Source organism: Zophobas morio, unplaced genomic scaffold, assembly GCF_036711695.1.
Source record: "Zophobas morio isolate AGI-343-1 ecotype UQ-CSIRO unplaced genomic scaffold, CSIRO_AGI_Zmor_V1 ptg000008l, whole genome shotgun sequence".
NCBI classification, from domain to species: domain Eukaryota; kingdom Metazoa; phylum Arthropoda; class Insecta; order Coleoptera; family Tenebrionidae; genus Zophobas; species Zophobas morio.
The window spans coordinates 3,115,617-3,129,855 of NW_026972113.1; the positions used below are offsets into that span (position 1 = coordinate 3,115,617).

The 14,239-nt window shown below is 38.0% G+C and overlaps 1 protein-coding gene across 13 annotated transcripts in view; it reads left to right on the forward strand.

The window, feature by feature from the left end:
* Bru3 (bruno 3) overlaps positions 1-14,239 on the forward strand; it is a 388,759-nt gene that overhangs the window by 363,050 nt on the left and 11,470 nt on the right. For all 13 annotated transcript variants that reach the window (XM_064050301.1, XM_064050304.1, XM_064050309.1 and 10 more), the window contains 2 exons: positions 1,174-1,299; positions 7,162-7,241. In XM_064050301.1, the coding sequence (XP_063906371.1) occupies positions 1,174-1,299; positions 7,162-7,241 (206 nt within the window). The remainder of the gene's footprint in view (positions 1-1,173; positions 1,300-7,161; positions 7,242-14,239) is intronic.

Here is a 14,239-nt window from a genome sequence, read left to right on the forward strand (position 1 = left end):
ACTGGAGACTCTTCTAGCTGACGATAACATAATTATTATGGACACTGCACATCATAGGTGACTTTCATCAACGATGCTGAAATAGGGATTGCGTAGAGATCTTTTAATGCTAACTCGAGCAATGGAACCTGTTAGTTGTTTCTCAACTAACAGGTTCTGCATTATTTTTAATTAATTTAATGACAATGATGAGTATGTTGCATCTATTCTTTCTACATTATTTGTAAGAGTCAGAAGTTTTCGTTATTTTAAAGATATTAGGAAGCGTATTGTGCTTTTACGCATCTCACTTTTAAACGATACATCTATATATGATGTAACGGAAGAGTAGAATGGCGATGAAGGAAATTTACCAATATTGCATTATTGATAGCCTTTCACTCTTCCATGATCGAGATTCGAGAGTGTTTCCTAGCGCATCAGCATTGATGTCTTTAATGGAACGTATAGCCAAGAAGCGCAATATTCTTTCTCCAATTATGTTAATATGACACCCTCCGCAAAAATCAAAGTTGTATAGAAATTTCAAAGTCAAATGAAAGTGGAAGCTCATAAATCTCAATCTAAAATCCAAATTTCTTAAAGAAAAGCCAAACTTTGTACATTTTCACCTAGTGCATGGCTGGATTCACTGTTCCGCTTTAACTGGTGCTCCCTAATGGCAGTTATAAATTCAAAGCAGAAAAAACCGTCTAGATTGTTTTAGTGGCCAAAAAAAAGTCGTGGGTGGGTTGCGATAAATCGCCGCCGCCAAGAACTCGATATGGGTCTTGAACGAGCCGATTAGATGGCAAAGTTTTGAGCTTCGTCTAAATTGCGTGTCCATTATCTTGGCAGCCAGTCCTTTCGGCCATAATCGCCGGAGAGGGGGCCTCGCGTCTGACGCTCCGGTTTTGATGCGTAGGTCCTGGATGATCCTTTGATTATGGGTCGTCCTGATTTAGAAGCGACTTTGATCCAATTACGCTCGACCACTCTTTCTAATAATCCCTCCATCCCGAAATCCTCTCCGATGAATAGCTCCAGTAAATCGATCGCTAGCTCCTAAGCTCGTACCTTGAGTGTCAATATTAGCGGAATTTTATATGGACTTGCACCTGCGTTAGTTATGTTTATGTGTGTGACAGGTGAGGTACTCTTACTAACACATTTTTTTTCCTGCTACCATCGCAGATCGAAAGCTGTTCGTGGGTATGCTCAGTAAGCAACAAACTGAAGAAGATGTCAGACAATTATTCGCACCCTTTGGAACAATAGAAGAGTGTACGATTCTTCGGGGACCCGACGGAGCTAGCAAAGGTAATCACCACATTTTATTTCTTCACTCTTTGGATTTTTTCGACGTCATGCGAGCACGTTTCCTATTCCATGTGCGGAAAATTGGAATGCGTAGCTCCCGTGATCACTGTCAACAGTAATTTAGATGTATGTATATGTGTGCAAACGTGGGATACAGGAGGAAGTAATTGCATTTCTAGCAAACGTTTCCTCTAGTATCGCATGACTTACGTTGCTTTTAGTTGATCCTTTCTTGTTTGTAATCCCTTAATCGTATCCTCCTCGTACATCTAATAAACCAACTTATTATATCGTTAATCGGTTGCTAAGACCCTAATTACCTCCCAAAATCGGATCGTCTTAAAACTAACCGTTCTAAAATTAACCAAAAATTCCACTCGACGCCATCAAACTTCTAATATTCCGTCGCCGCCCCTGCAAAACCTTCTCGGCGCGAACAATACCTTTCGCTGCGGACAGGCAGTCTAGTATTTCCGTCATTTCGAAAAGCAATAACTCGCTCATGACTGCTCTAAATGTAAATTCATCCGTGTCAGTACTTAGTGGAACGAAGCAATTTCAATTTAGAGCGTAGATTAAACGCTTTGATTTAACGGAGAACCTTTTTAATCTCAAAATTAAAATTTCTGCATCTTTAAGAGGTCTTAAATTCAAATTTTTTGCGACGAAAATGAAATTCCATCATAAAAATATTAGTTATTAATGGAAAACGTTATTAGCTACTTTTTAGTACAAAAAAAAAACACGGAAAGTTCCGCACGCAGCATCCCGATAGCGCCAGAATGTAAAAAGAGTTCAGCTAATGAAAATCCGCGGCCAATTGCGAATCGATGCTCTAACAGGATTTAGTAAAGTAATTAATGAAAACTCTAATTAAATTTCATTCGATTAGAAATGCCACCAAAACGGGTGCAGGGATAAAAATACGAACTCTGCATTTTCACTAAATCTATGATGGGGTTAATAAAACCTCCATTTTACAGAGATACTATTAATTAACGACGTTATAACGTAAAATTTTATTTGTATTTTTAAACAAAATTAATAACGGACGCGCACACCACAAAAGACAACGTTTTTTCGCAAGAATCGTAAAATTTGGGACTTCGTGTGACGCTGGCTGCCGAAACCAATATTTTTCTCGAACTGAAAATGCTAGTAGATGAAAACTCGAAAGTCGAATTTGTGTCAACTCGAAAATGTATGGTCATGTTAACCGGATCGCTGCACGCCGAAACTAATAAAATAAATAAAAACGAGGCTCTTCAGGCGAAACTTATATCGACTGAGCAACACGCCACTGCTATCTACGATCTCAAAAAATTTTACTCTAGCAACTTTAAAATTAAGATTCTTCATTCGTTAGTCAAGCTAAGTCATATCTAGTGTCTCTGATAGATTTCTTTGCAGCGTTCAACGGTAGACCGCCACGTTCTCCATTTTCATTGGTGTTTTTTTTGCATCGTACTAACCGTTTCCTAATGTTGCTTAACACATTAAAATTCTTTTATTTATACGATAGTGATAATGCGAATGAAAACAGCTGTCGATCAATTCTCGTTTTAATAAAGCCGACTTCGTTTTTGCGCAAACGCGAAAACTAAAACAAACCAAAAATTTAATATAAGCACCCTCCGAATACCGAAAACGGGCTAATTTGCATTTCGGAATGCGCTAACAAGACCTTAGCCTGGAGCTAGAGGGCTGCACGTTGTTCAGCCGCCCTTCGACGGGGGCGGCAATGTCGCCGATCCCGATGATGCCCTCAGCTCACACTTTGTTCTCAAATCCTAATTACTAGAGGGCGAAAGCTGTAACACGCTATTTAGGTTTCATATCGCGTTCGGAGTGCCGCACTTGGTAATTTCCAACGATAACTGACTTGTTATTTGCTCACCTAATAACTAACCGACATTTTTTGTCGGCGAGCGAATAAAAACGCTTGATCGAGTGGATCGTGTTTTGTGAACAACTAAACAACTCGATTAAAATTCATACCGGGTAAAATACGAACTTTACATTTTTATTGTAGTTTTTTTAATTCAGTTTGTTTCGGAAGTAGGTTGCGGAGGTAAAGTAGGATTTAGTTACGGAGAAAATTCCCAATTAAACTTTTATTAAATTATAACTTGCACTTTATGATATCGGGCTACATGGGTTATCAGAACGGAAACGCCACCGATATCCTAGTGAACCCTAGGAATTCTTCCAGGCTTGAATTAATTTTTTTGATATAAAAATAAAGTAGGCATAGTAAGTTGAAATTTAGACCGGTGAACCTTTACTCCAGCAGTGCATGAATTGTATAAAAATAGTTGTGGTTTATTATGTACACGTAAATTGCATACTAATAGTGTGACCATGCAAATAAATTGTTGAATAAACCTTGTTTTAGTTGCGATGCAAACTTAAAATAACATAATTCTCGCTGAAACCATCGCCATAATAATAACGACCTGAATTTCGGCCAACACAAAAACCAAATAAAATAAACAAAATAAAAGTCTGTACATAAATGTGCTAACAGTGGCGCCTCTAATCCCCGTAATAAAATCGGAAATACAAAATTATTTTCGTGCAAAATGAAAATTGATATGTGCTTTTTTAAAATATTCACGGTTCACATTTGTTTCAAAATTCTTTTAAACAAAAAGCTTTTTACATCATTTTTCGGGTAATGAAATGCTCGAAAAATGAAGCCCCCATGTTTGTTCCCACTGCCCTTTTAACTTCTCTGGTATTGAAGTTATTTGAAAAATTTGCCCTCAGAGAAAAATTCAGTTGAATTCATTTTTAACTGTGCGTGCAAAATTAACCGTTGGCATTTATCAATTTCCAGCGGCTCGATAATTAACATTTTCGTTTAAGTGGGTCTCACAAAAAATTATGAAAGAACGCAAAAATATATAAGTTTTTTAGAGAACGGTTCTGCGGGGCTGTCAACAGCGAATATGCAACGTGCCCCCGAAAAGTAAGTTAAAATTATTTTGTAATTGGGCGACCGCTTCTGAAAACATGTTTAGACCTTCATCACATTTCGTCGCCTGTGCTTTTTCTGTTTACTCTCAAAAAGAAAGCAGAAACCTTTCCACATTTCATAGAACCGTGAAAGTTATTTAATATGCGTAGTTGAGTTAGGTGGAAAAACGACAGCCGACTAAAAGGTAGCTACTTTACATATCCCGAGTTTTGTACCAACTGAAAGTTAATAACAACCCAAGTAGGATTTCTTTTCCGCCTCGCGAACTCCACAAAGAAGCCAACGTTTCCAAAGCTGCGCTATTTGCTCCGACACTAGCAGCCAGAAACAGGTTTGTGTATTTCTTTGTGTTGGGATTTCTTCATCTTTTCCATTTAGCAGACGAGTGGCTTCCATCGTTTGTACCTAAATAAAGAATTACCGCATCGCGCTGAAATAAACGCCGAAACTTTTTCCTTTCTCTAAAATTCCTCGACGGACTTCGTTGTGTCTTCTTCGATTCGAGGGATGCTCCTGCGGGATGTGCGAGGATCTCGTGTATCGAGACAGTGCGAGTAGCGTAAACTTTTTTAAATTTAGACAGTTCCTTATCCCCGGGGGTCACGACAACTTGAACCGACATTTCGAATAAGGAACGTCGGTTGGAGCTTCAATCAGACACCCTATTTTGTTAGAAATGACGTGAAAGAAGCTCGATAATTTCATGCTACGCGAGTTTTTTATACGCGTTCTTATAATAAGATGACAGTGCCGAGTACATAAAACCCCAAAAAGAGACGACATATAGACCATTCCTGTTTCAAAGATTTTTCGGGATGCTTGTCGAGTTTCCTGCAGTTCCCTTTCTATTTAGGGAAAATTATTCCACGTCACTGGTGGAAGCCTCGGGGGAAACGCGGTCGATATCTATTAATGATAATTACGGAGAGGACAGGAAAAATTTTGCATCTTTCGAACAAACTATTATCTGACTCCAAACACCAACTAATTAAACTTTTAGCTATTAATTTGGGATACGTCGTTCAAAAAGATAATGCTACATTGATTCCATCGAACAACCAAGGAACGTCCTTTTGTAACCGTTTTGCTTACCCTACTAGTGTGATGGGCTCATATTTACCACTAATTAAGCCGTGTATTAACATGTCAATCATTTATCAGTTTATCTTTCTTATCACTCGTTATTAAGCACTTCGTTGCGCTCGTATGGACAACAATTTAAAATCAATACCAATGTTTTGCCATGTCGATATTATACTTATATAACACTAATGATTTGATTTGATCATAAACCTACTGGTAAAAATAAAAACTTTCAGGAAAAGAAAAACGAAGACACAATCAGCTTGTATTTGGTTTTTAATTTAATACACGTGAACTTTATTTAATGTCTGTAACGTGCAACGGACTTTTCCTTTTACCCTTTCCTCAATAATACCATCAAAGCGTGGAGTATTTCACGCTCCAGACGTTCATCCAAAGCAAGCTGAACCTTTGGAATACACAAATTCTTATTTAACACGCTGTAAGTTTCTGCCCGAGTTGTTGCCGTATATAAAAGTATCCTGGTAAAATTAAAAACAGGGCGAGTTCACCACAGCGTACATTAATTTATAAAACGAGATCAAGTCTTTGTTTCGTGAAAATCGCCAATTAATTGCAGCTCCGGGGATCGGATCTTGTAAATACACTCCACGGAATTCCAATATAGTGAGAGGATAACGCGCTCATAAAATACCTATCTGGTTGCTCTCATCCTGCGAAAAATACGGCATCAATAAAAAAGAATGCCTGCATTTAACTATGGAGCTATTTGCTCTGTAAACACGAGCGGGTGTTACGTACCAGACGAAGTGACTTCCGTGAATATTCATAATTCGGAAAAGGAAACAATTATTATCAGAAGTAAACGTAGGAATTTTGTAGCGACTAATGGATTAGTAATAACTGATACAGTTTTTATGTATTTTTAAAATATTTCATTAAAAAAATAATGACAAACTGTAGGTTTTATGTTTGCGCTAAATCAAAGAAACTACACTTTGCAGACTGTAATGATAAAAAATTGGCTAATTACATTCAAGCTTTAATATTTTAGGCTATAATTAAAAAATTAAATAAAGTATGGATTTTTAGTGCAGTTTAGCAATCAATAAATTCCAGTAATGAATATTTCAATTGCCGCAGGCCTCCGATATTAAAAACTGATAACACAAATATTATTTCTGACTGTGTTCGAAATGAGTTTTATTTAAAACAAAAAAAAGTTATTTTTAAATTAGAATGTTTTCCCACGCAAAATTAAAATTGCTGCAAATAAAACAATATTTTCCTTTCACAAACGGAAATTTTAATTAAACGACTTTTTAAATATCATTATTAAAATAATTTTCGTGACCACTGGTTATACTCAAAGCAAACTAAAAAATTCAGGAAAATCATACTCTTTCTGCGTCAAAAACGCTTACTCAGCTAACATTGATCTCGTTAAAAATAGCGCGTGAATCATTTTAAAATCTGCATCTTAAATTAAACTTTCAACTGAGTTATTAAAATAAAAAGATAAGTAAGTCGCCCACTTATTACGAGTTGTAAAAATTAAAATTAGCAGCCAAACTACTCGGCAGTATTTCACAAATCCCGTTTTATTTTAAAAAGAAACATCCTGGATGTAATGAGAATAAATTACAGCGACAGTTGGCGTATTACAATTAATAAATTTGTCCGGAGCCCGGAAACGTTCACTATTCTCCTGGCTTAACTGGAGTCGTACATTATGGAAAAAATGAGTCGTTTAAACAAGATTACTTTTATTAAACAACTTAAAAATTCTTCTTCGCGAGATATTTTTTAATTTATGGTGTCATTTTCTGTGTTTATAGGTTGCGCTTTCGTGAAATACAGTTCGCATCAGGAAGCGCAGGCGGCCATTAATAGCTTACACGGGAGCCAAACTATGCCGGTAAGTTGTATTTTTTTACAGTCTATTGGTTGCATACAGAGTGATTAAGCGAAGGTAGATATCAAGCGTTTCGTTTTTTTACTGTCAGGTATGTCGCAAGGACGCCTACAATGTCCTGTTTTATTTGGCACGAACATAAATGATCTTCAATATTTTATTTTTACTTGAATGTGGCAGAAATCATCTCCTAGCATGTTTTGCCGCTTCATGTCGTTGTTTAAGAAATAAATCAAATCAGTAATCACTCTGTACAACCCTCTTCGTGAGAGCTTTTTCTCGTGTCACTTTCGAATTTCGAAAATCCGGCGCGGTGATTTATTTTTGCAGAATAATACGTCCTTACATAAATCCGGAATATGCATGATGGGTGTGTTTGGCCGTTGTTCGGTACTAGAAGGGGACCAACGCACTCGAAATTCGCTTTATTTACGAGTGTGTAAGCGGTGCTAGGCCCATCACAGCCAACAAATACATAACAGCATGCAATATTAATGAAGCGCCACCGAAAGCAGTGGCTGCGTTCTCCGACAAACCGCCAACGGTTGTTATTCTATGTAAATGAGAGTCGACCTGCAGGTTGCAAATGAGGCAATAGCGAAGGGCATATGCCCCGTTTCGTCTTCTCGGGCGTATGCCGAACTATGCAGATTATGTGTACTCAGTCATTATGGCCACTTGAGCGTTCTGTTTGTTCTGAGTCCCACCTCGGTGTAAAGCTTTCCTGCGTTACGTCAGCGCGAAAAAATTGCACGAACGAGGCGAACATCAACAGCTACGTTAAAAATTAAAAACGTGGCGTGTCTTAGGCATTTAGGGTGAATGTGGGGGGCTTTTATTTACTGTTGTGCTGAATTTCGTGACGAGCTTTAAATTCCGGACTTAAAAATGCACGGTTTATGGGACGAACCAAATTGGTAAGGTTTAATACGCAAATGGAGTTTGATCCGAGCGCATTACAACGACGGCGGAGAGAAAATAAACTGTATATACGAACATACAAAGTCGAACGGTGCCCAGTTCACATTAATGGAAGTGCGCACAAATTACTTAATCCGAATATTCAAACTCAAGTTCATTTATTACAAATATTCACGTTCCACATACAACAAAGCTCTGAAATTTTATTTTATCTCCACTTCTCACAAAACCTGTCTCCCTGAATTCTAAACTTAGGATAAGTTGAACCTGTGCTAATGGTCCAGTTTCAATTTAACCGGAGTGTATATACACTAGATGTCCCTGTGAAGTGTGAACTGTTAGCAAATGTTTAGCTGTTTTTATGTTTATGTATGAAATGCTAAAATGTAGCCCGACGTTATAGCTTTAGAACGGCAAAACTGTTTTTTTTTATTCGCGATAAATCCAAGACTTGGGAATCCACGACAAACAGCTCTCCACATGGAAGGATATGCGTACAAGTAAATTTTCAGTTTGTGATTTCTATCGAATAAAAGATTTCATGTCGTCATTACCTAAACCTCCGCATTTTTGGGGATGGGCTGGATAGCTAACACAACATTTAAATTTAATTTGAATTTCTATTATGCTACGGCTAAATTCATTAATAAATTTAAATATTAATACCCATGCATAAATAGGATGCGTCACGTGTGGGTATGAAGTAATCCTGTGGGAAACGTTTCCCGTAGTATAATAGGTCTAAATGCCCTAACTCACCTCGTCTCGAAATTTATCAATACACGATCGTACATCCTGATACCGCGCTAATTAGTCACGCTTAACTTACTTGTTAGGAAAATACATCGGGAGCAAAGGGCACATTTTGGTGGATGCGCCGGGTTGCCGTAGGGACCTAACGAAAAAAATTTTAAAACAACCACCAAGAAACTTTTGTTTATATTCATTATGTGAGTGATACGCATGACACTCTCGTACCCTACAGCTAGTTCAGTACACTATTTTCGTTCTGGTCCAATTACACCCAAGGATCTTCGACTTTCTCTGTATGTTTGTTCTCTTATCGATTTGTTCTTCGAGACCCCAAATTAAAATTTCCAATCAATTAAAGCGAAACCTTTCACCCTCGACTCCGAAATTGCCGGTTCAATTAGCGTATAACGATAAGTTTGTTTGTTTTGAATGACAACAGGATCTTGAGCGAGTTGACTAATTAATTGCCTCGAGTTGTGCTGACAACTAAAGTAAGCAAATAAATAAGAAAAAATTGTGCTCCTAATTAGCGCCGCGACGACGAAATGAACGACCCGTAGCACACTCACTCGTCCGTCGACTTAACCTCATCTTCTTTACATCACCTGTCCTTATTAAAATCAGCGAGATGAACAAAGAGAAATACATGTTCCGTGAGACGAAATTATGACTGTTAAAAGCGTTTCATAACGGAGAGAGCGATTAACGCAAGCTTAAATAATGTCATATTATGCATGAATACACAATTATGAGACGTTTAGATGACATTAGTGAACTGTACCGTTTTATATGGATTAAAACACGGCCATGATGCTCCGTACATCGTTTAAGAAATTATGAGCGCTCCCGTGTTTAATTATAATTTAATTAAATGTGCTAATATTTGCACAGGCCCTTTGAATTTTATTAAAACATCCTTCACACGACGCAAAAATTTACCGACTCGACTCCTCTTTATTTCATCATATATCACATCCGCAACTTGTATTTTACGACGTTTCTTACATCATGCTTCTCCAGAGTGTGATAAAATCGCGCAGCGATTTCACCCGGATTTTCGATATAAATCAATCCGAGTTAAACGCTAAGTAAAATTTAGAACATTTTTAGCGACATCAAAGTAAGTAGTAATGAAATAAAAGATAAATTGATATCTCGAACGATCTAAAAACACTACATTAACATAGGGTCTCCACGACACAGTTTGACACATAAATGTGTTGTTTCTTCGACAAATCCATTACTTCTTTTTCATTTATTGGCAATTTATTTACAAAACCCTTCAAAGCTTATAAGTACTTAGAAACCCATTTAATGCCTTTCCATTTGCATCGCCAAAGTAGGCACTATTTCATTTAACCCCTCTACCACAACAGAAAATATAAATATAACGAAACAAACCATTATGACTCGGGACAGACAGACAGACGGAAACGGGGACCTATTCCTTCGCTTACGCTCGGGAAGTTAAAAAGGAAATTACATACTAATTTTGAGTGTTAACGGATTTGGACCCACGTGTAAATTTTCAAACATACTCTCCTCCTCACGAAAATTAACAATTAAGGCGCGACCAAAATTTAAAAAATACTTGCTTTTTAACTCTTTAGAAAAACCGTTTCGGCGTCCCTATCTCGAAACTATCAAGAATTTTTTTATTACCGATATTTGTTGATGTTTTTACCTCGATCGTTCCCATCGTTTTTCTATTCATACTGCTAAAAAAAAAACAAGTTATGGTCAGATTGATATCGGGTGATTTATGACGTTTAAGTGAGCAGTTTCGATTGAGCCGCTCATGAGTAACTAGAGTAGAAATTTAAAAAATCAGCCGATATAATTAAGTACGTGCGCGTTTATGACGTCTAGTAAGTTCCACTCTAAACGCGAGCGGCAAAAACGCAAAAACAATAAATGAGACTGATGTAGTATTGGTTTTAGGCCGTCCACGTCAAAAACTAAATTACGGCTTTCCACAAAAAAGGGATTCAATTTTTGCGCTATTGAGTATTCCGCACGAGGTCTCGTTGACATAACCGCGGCCGCGATGAGTGGCCATAAAAACAAACAAAAAACCTGTGTGGATGTGACGAAACAAGCAAAAGTGTTATTTACGACGTGAGCGAAAGCAGAAAGTTTTCGGTTTCACATTTTAGTGTGATGTTTATAATTTAGAGGGTGTATATAAATCGCATTATTCGGATCGTAACTTCATAATTGTATTTATTATACGCACACACACGAGGCTCGACTTTGTCATGATGCTGAAGATAAGCGAAACTTTCCCCTGTATTATAAAATATGGCAAGCACTTTATCAAGCTGTCAGTTGCGGAGCGAAGAATATAAAAAGTAATCCAACTGCTCGCGATTCGACTAAATTCAAACATTCCGGCGGCGGCCGAAATGGAAATTTGATTTGGTTTCGAGATGCTGAAATAGATGATAACATAATTGTTTTTTATTTCCAACGAAAGTGAATTATGGGGCACACCTTTCCGTATTCTGCGCTGTCATGAAATGGAAATTATCGCTATTATTTTAATTGCGTTCGCGCAAGTACGGCGTATTGTAGGTCTGAATTGGCTCGTAACATGACAATCAGTATTGATCTTCGTACCACAGGTGTTCAATCCGATAAGCGGTCTGTCGGCGTAAACCCCGATACGCGATAGTTGGATGGATATTATGTCTTGTATCATCAGCGAAGCTATTAAATCAAAATATAGCTGCATGTCAGACATTATAGCCTATAACTCCCCTTACCCAAATGGTGTTATCTGCTCGCGTCCATTCCTAGTCGCCCCATTCGCCTTTTTTTAGCCGGACTCGTACCTAAAATACACTCCGTATATCTGAGATCTAGACATCATCATTAGATGTTATGTTCCCAGATAATAGTAATAAGTGTCTAATGTTGGGACGTATCCAAAATGACACCAATTTATTCCATTACCGAGGCACGTTACCTTAAATTATGGCTATAGGGAGGGTAATAATTTGACATTGGAAGGAAACAGCTCATCATATCCCTCATTATTTCAGTTTCCTTTTCCTTCATTTCACATTTTCGACGTTCGTTAGGTGCATAAAAACATGAATCGGTATTTTAGTGTTTTTTTCACGTCAATTACGCCGGATCTCCTGTGACACAATTATTTAAAATTTTCCGAATCCACGACAAAGTCGACAATCGAGTTGAAGCAATAAAGAAATGTCCTCTCGGAGGTAGGAAGCGCCGCTGTCAGTTAAATATGAGTTGTCATCCGACGTCTCGAGTACAAACAGCTACTTTCTCATTCCTTCACTTTCCACACTTAATGCATTTAAGAGGAAAATTATGTCAGTTAACAGAAACAAGGGAACAGCTAACTAGAACTAAAAGCTCGAGTTGGAGTTTATAAATGGCTTATGCGACGCGACCACAGAACCTTCTCCTTCTGGGAAGGCCGATCATGTTAAGTGATGATCCTGCTAAGTATTCTCGACAGAGTCAGGAGTGCTTTAGGATTAAGTAGGCAACTCAACAAATTAGCTTGTTTTCTCTCTAAATATTATCGAAGAAGTTTGATGGTGTTGTAGTCGAAACTGACATGTCGAGTAGGAAACTGTTCCGTCGTATGGTTAAAATCGTTGCCTCGAGCGCTTTTACTCTATATGTATAGATATACATCCAGTTTCGACATCAGCCACTCGGGCGATGTTCTTGTTTGCGTTCGATCGAAAATCTGTTAAGCAGAAGAGCTCTCGTTCCAAGCGAAATCTCCCGTAATTAATTTCGTACAAGGGAAGCTTGTTCCTGAATATACAATCTGAACCTTTTCGAAGCAAAGGAATATCGCCAGGTTATGTTTCGAAACATGCTCTTTATAGAATCCTTGTCGATGCCTACTAAACCCAAAGCTTTCGAGAAGCAACGATTCCTTGTGACCACTCCACCGGTATTAAACGTAAGCTCCAGGCCATTTTTCCAAGAGGCAATAAAATAACATCAACAGCAGTATTTGGATCGACGACAGAATTTAAACGATAATTATACTAAATATAATACGAGAAAATAATTTATAACTAATTATAACCGTAACAAAGCAGAAACAAAAACAAATTTTGCTAATCTGGATGTATACATTCCATCAGATGTTGTTGCTGCGGTTTCACAAAGGGTTCTGACCAAACTGGGAGAATAAATGAATTAGTTTCTGATACAAATTAAGAATTGTTATTCCTACAGTTAATAAATTATACACTGAATATATTAGCGAGAATTCTCCATTATGTAAGCTAAACATATCCCAACGAAATATGAATTAATGTAACAGTATAATGAACGTATCTGTACGCATAGCAACAAGTTTACAACACCGCTGCTAACTGTGTTAGGTCCCTTATTAAAATATAGAACAATGCAACTTTTTGTGCTAGTCGGCCTAGTACTGCCAGAGGTCGCACGGATTAGTCGTTACGCAGCGTAAACTCGGGCACCAGTTTTTTGTATATGTTGCGTTGCCAGCAAGAGTTCTATTTCTCCTTAGTCTTTTTTAATAACTCCTTCATCCCCTTATTCAGTTTGACGTCAGTCTTTCTCACTTTACCATTCGCGGGAATCCCTAGAATTTTCGATGTTTGTTGTCATTTTGCTGAAAAACTAGTCGCAGCCTTTTCCTACTTCAGTCTGTTGTTCGGCTTACCCTTAGCACGTAGGGTCTGATGGCGCTGTCTGCGGCCACCTCCATTCAAGTGGCATTGTGTGCAGTGCGGGCAGCTGTCAGCGGCACTGAAACACCGTAAACAATATAACATCACACACTCAAGTCTAATGCACATGTTTCACTCAAATCGTGTGACGTCGCTGTGGTGAAACTTAATGAAGCAATTACAACACCTACTGTGATACGAGAGAAGAACACTTGCATAGCAATTCCAGAACCGAGCCTGTTTAGTGCGGGGTGCCGCATTCAATACCTAAATGTACCGAGCACTCAACGCCTCCATTATAATTAAATTTTCCTATACAGAGCGGTCCTTCTTGCCGAGTAAACATTTTACCTTTAATCTCTCCGCTCGACACTCACCTTCAACGACAATCGACACGAACGGCGCCATCCAACATTTCCATTAAACGCTTCGACAAACAGCCTGCTAGATTATTAATGGCCGTGTTGTATGTTGAAATTGACTTTCCATAAAACCAGATCAACTGCAAAATAGAGACCAACTAACGAGAAAATCCCTCCATTAATAGCTTTATGGAGAGCACCTGCTCGTTAAGTGTTTCCAAAGCACAGTCGTATAAACGAACAGTTTTGAGACCGAGATGCTTCTCAAAAG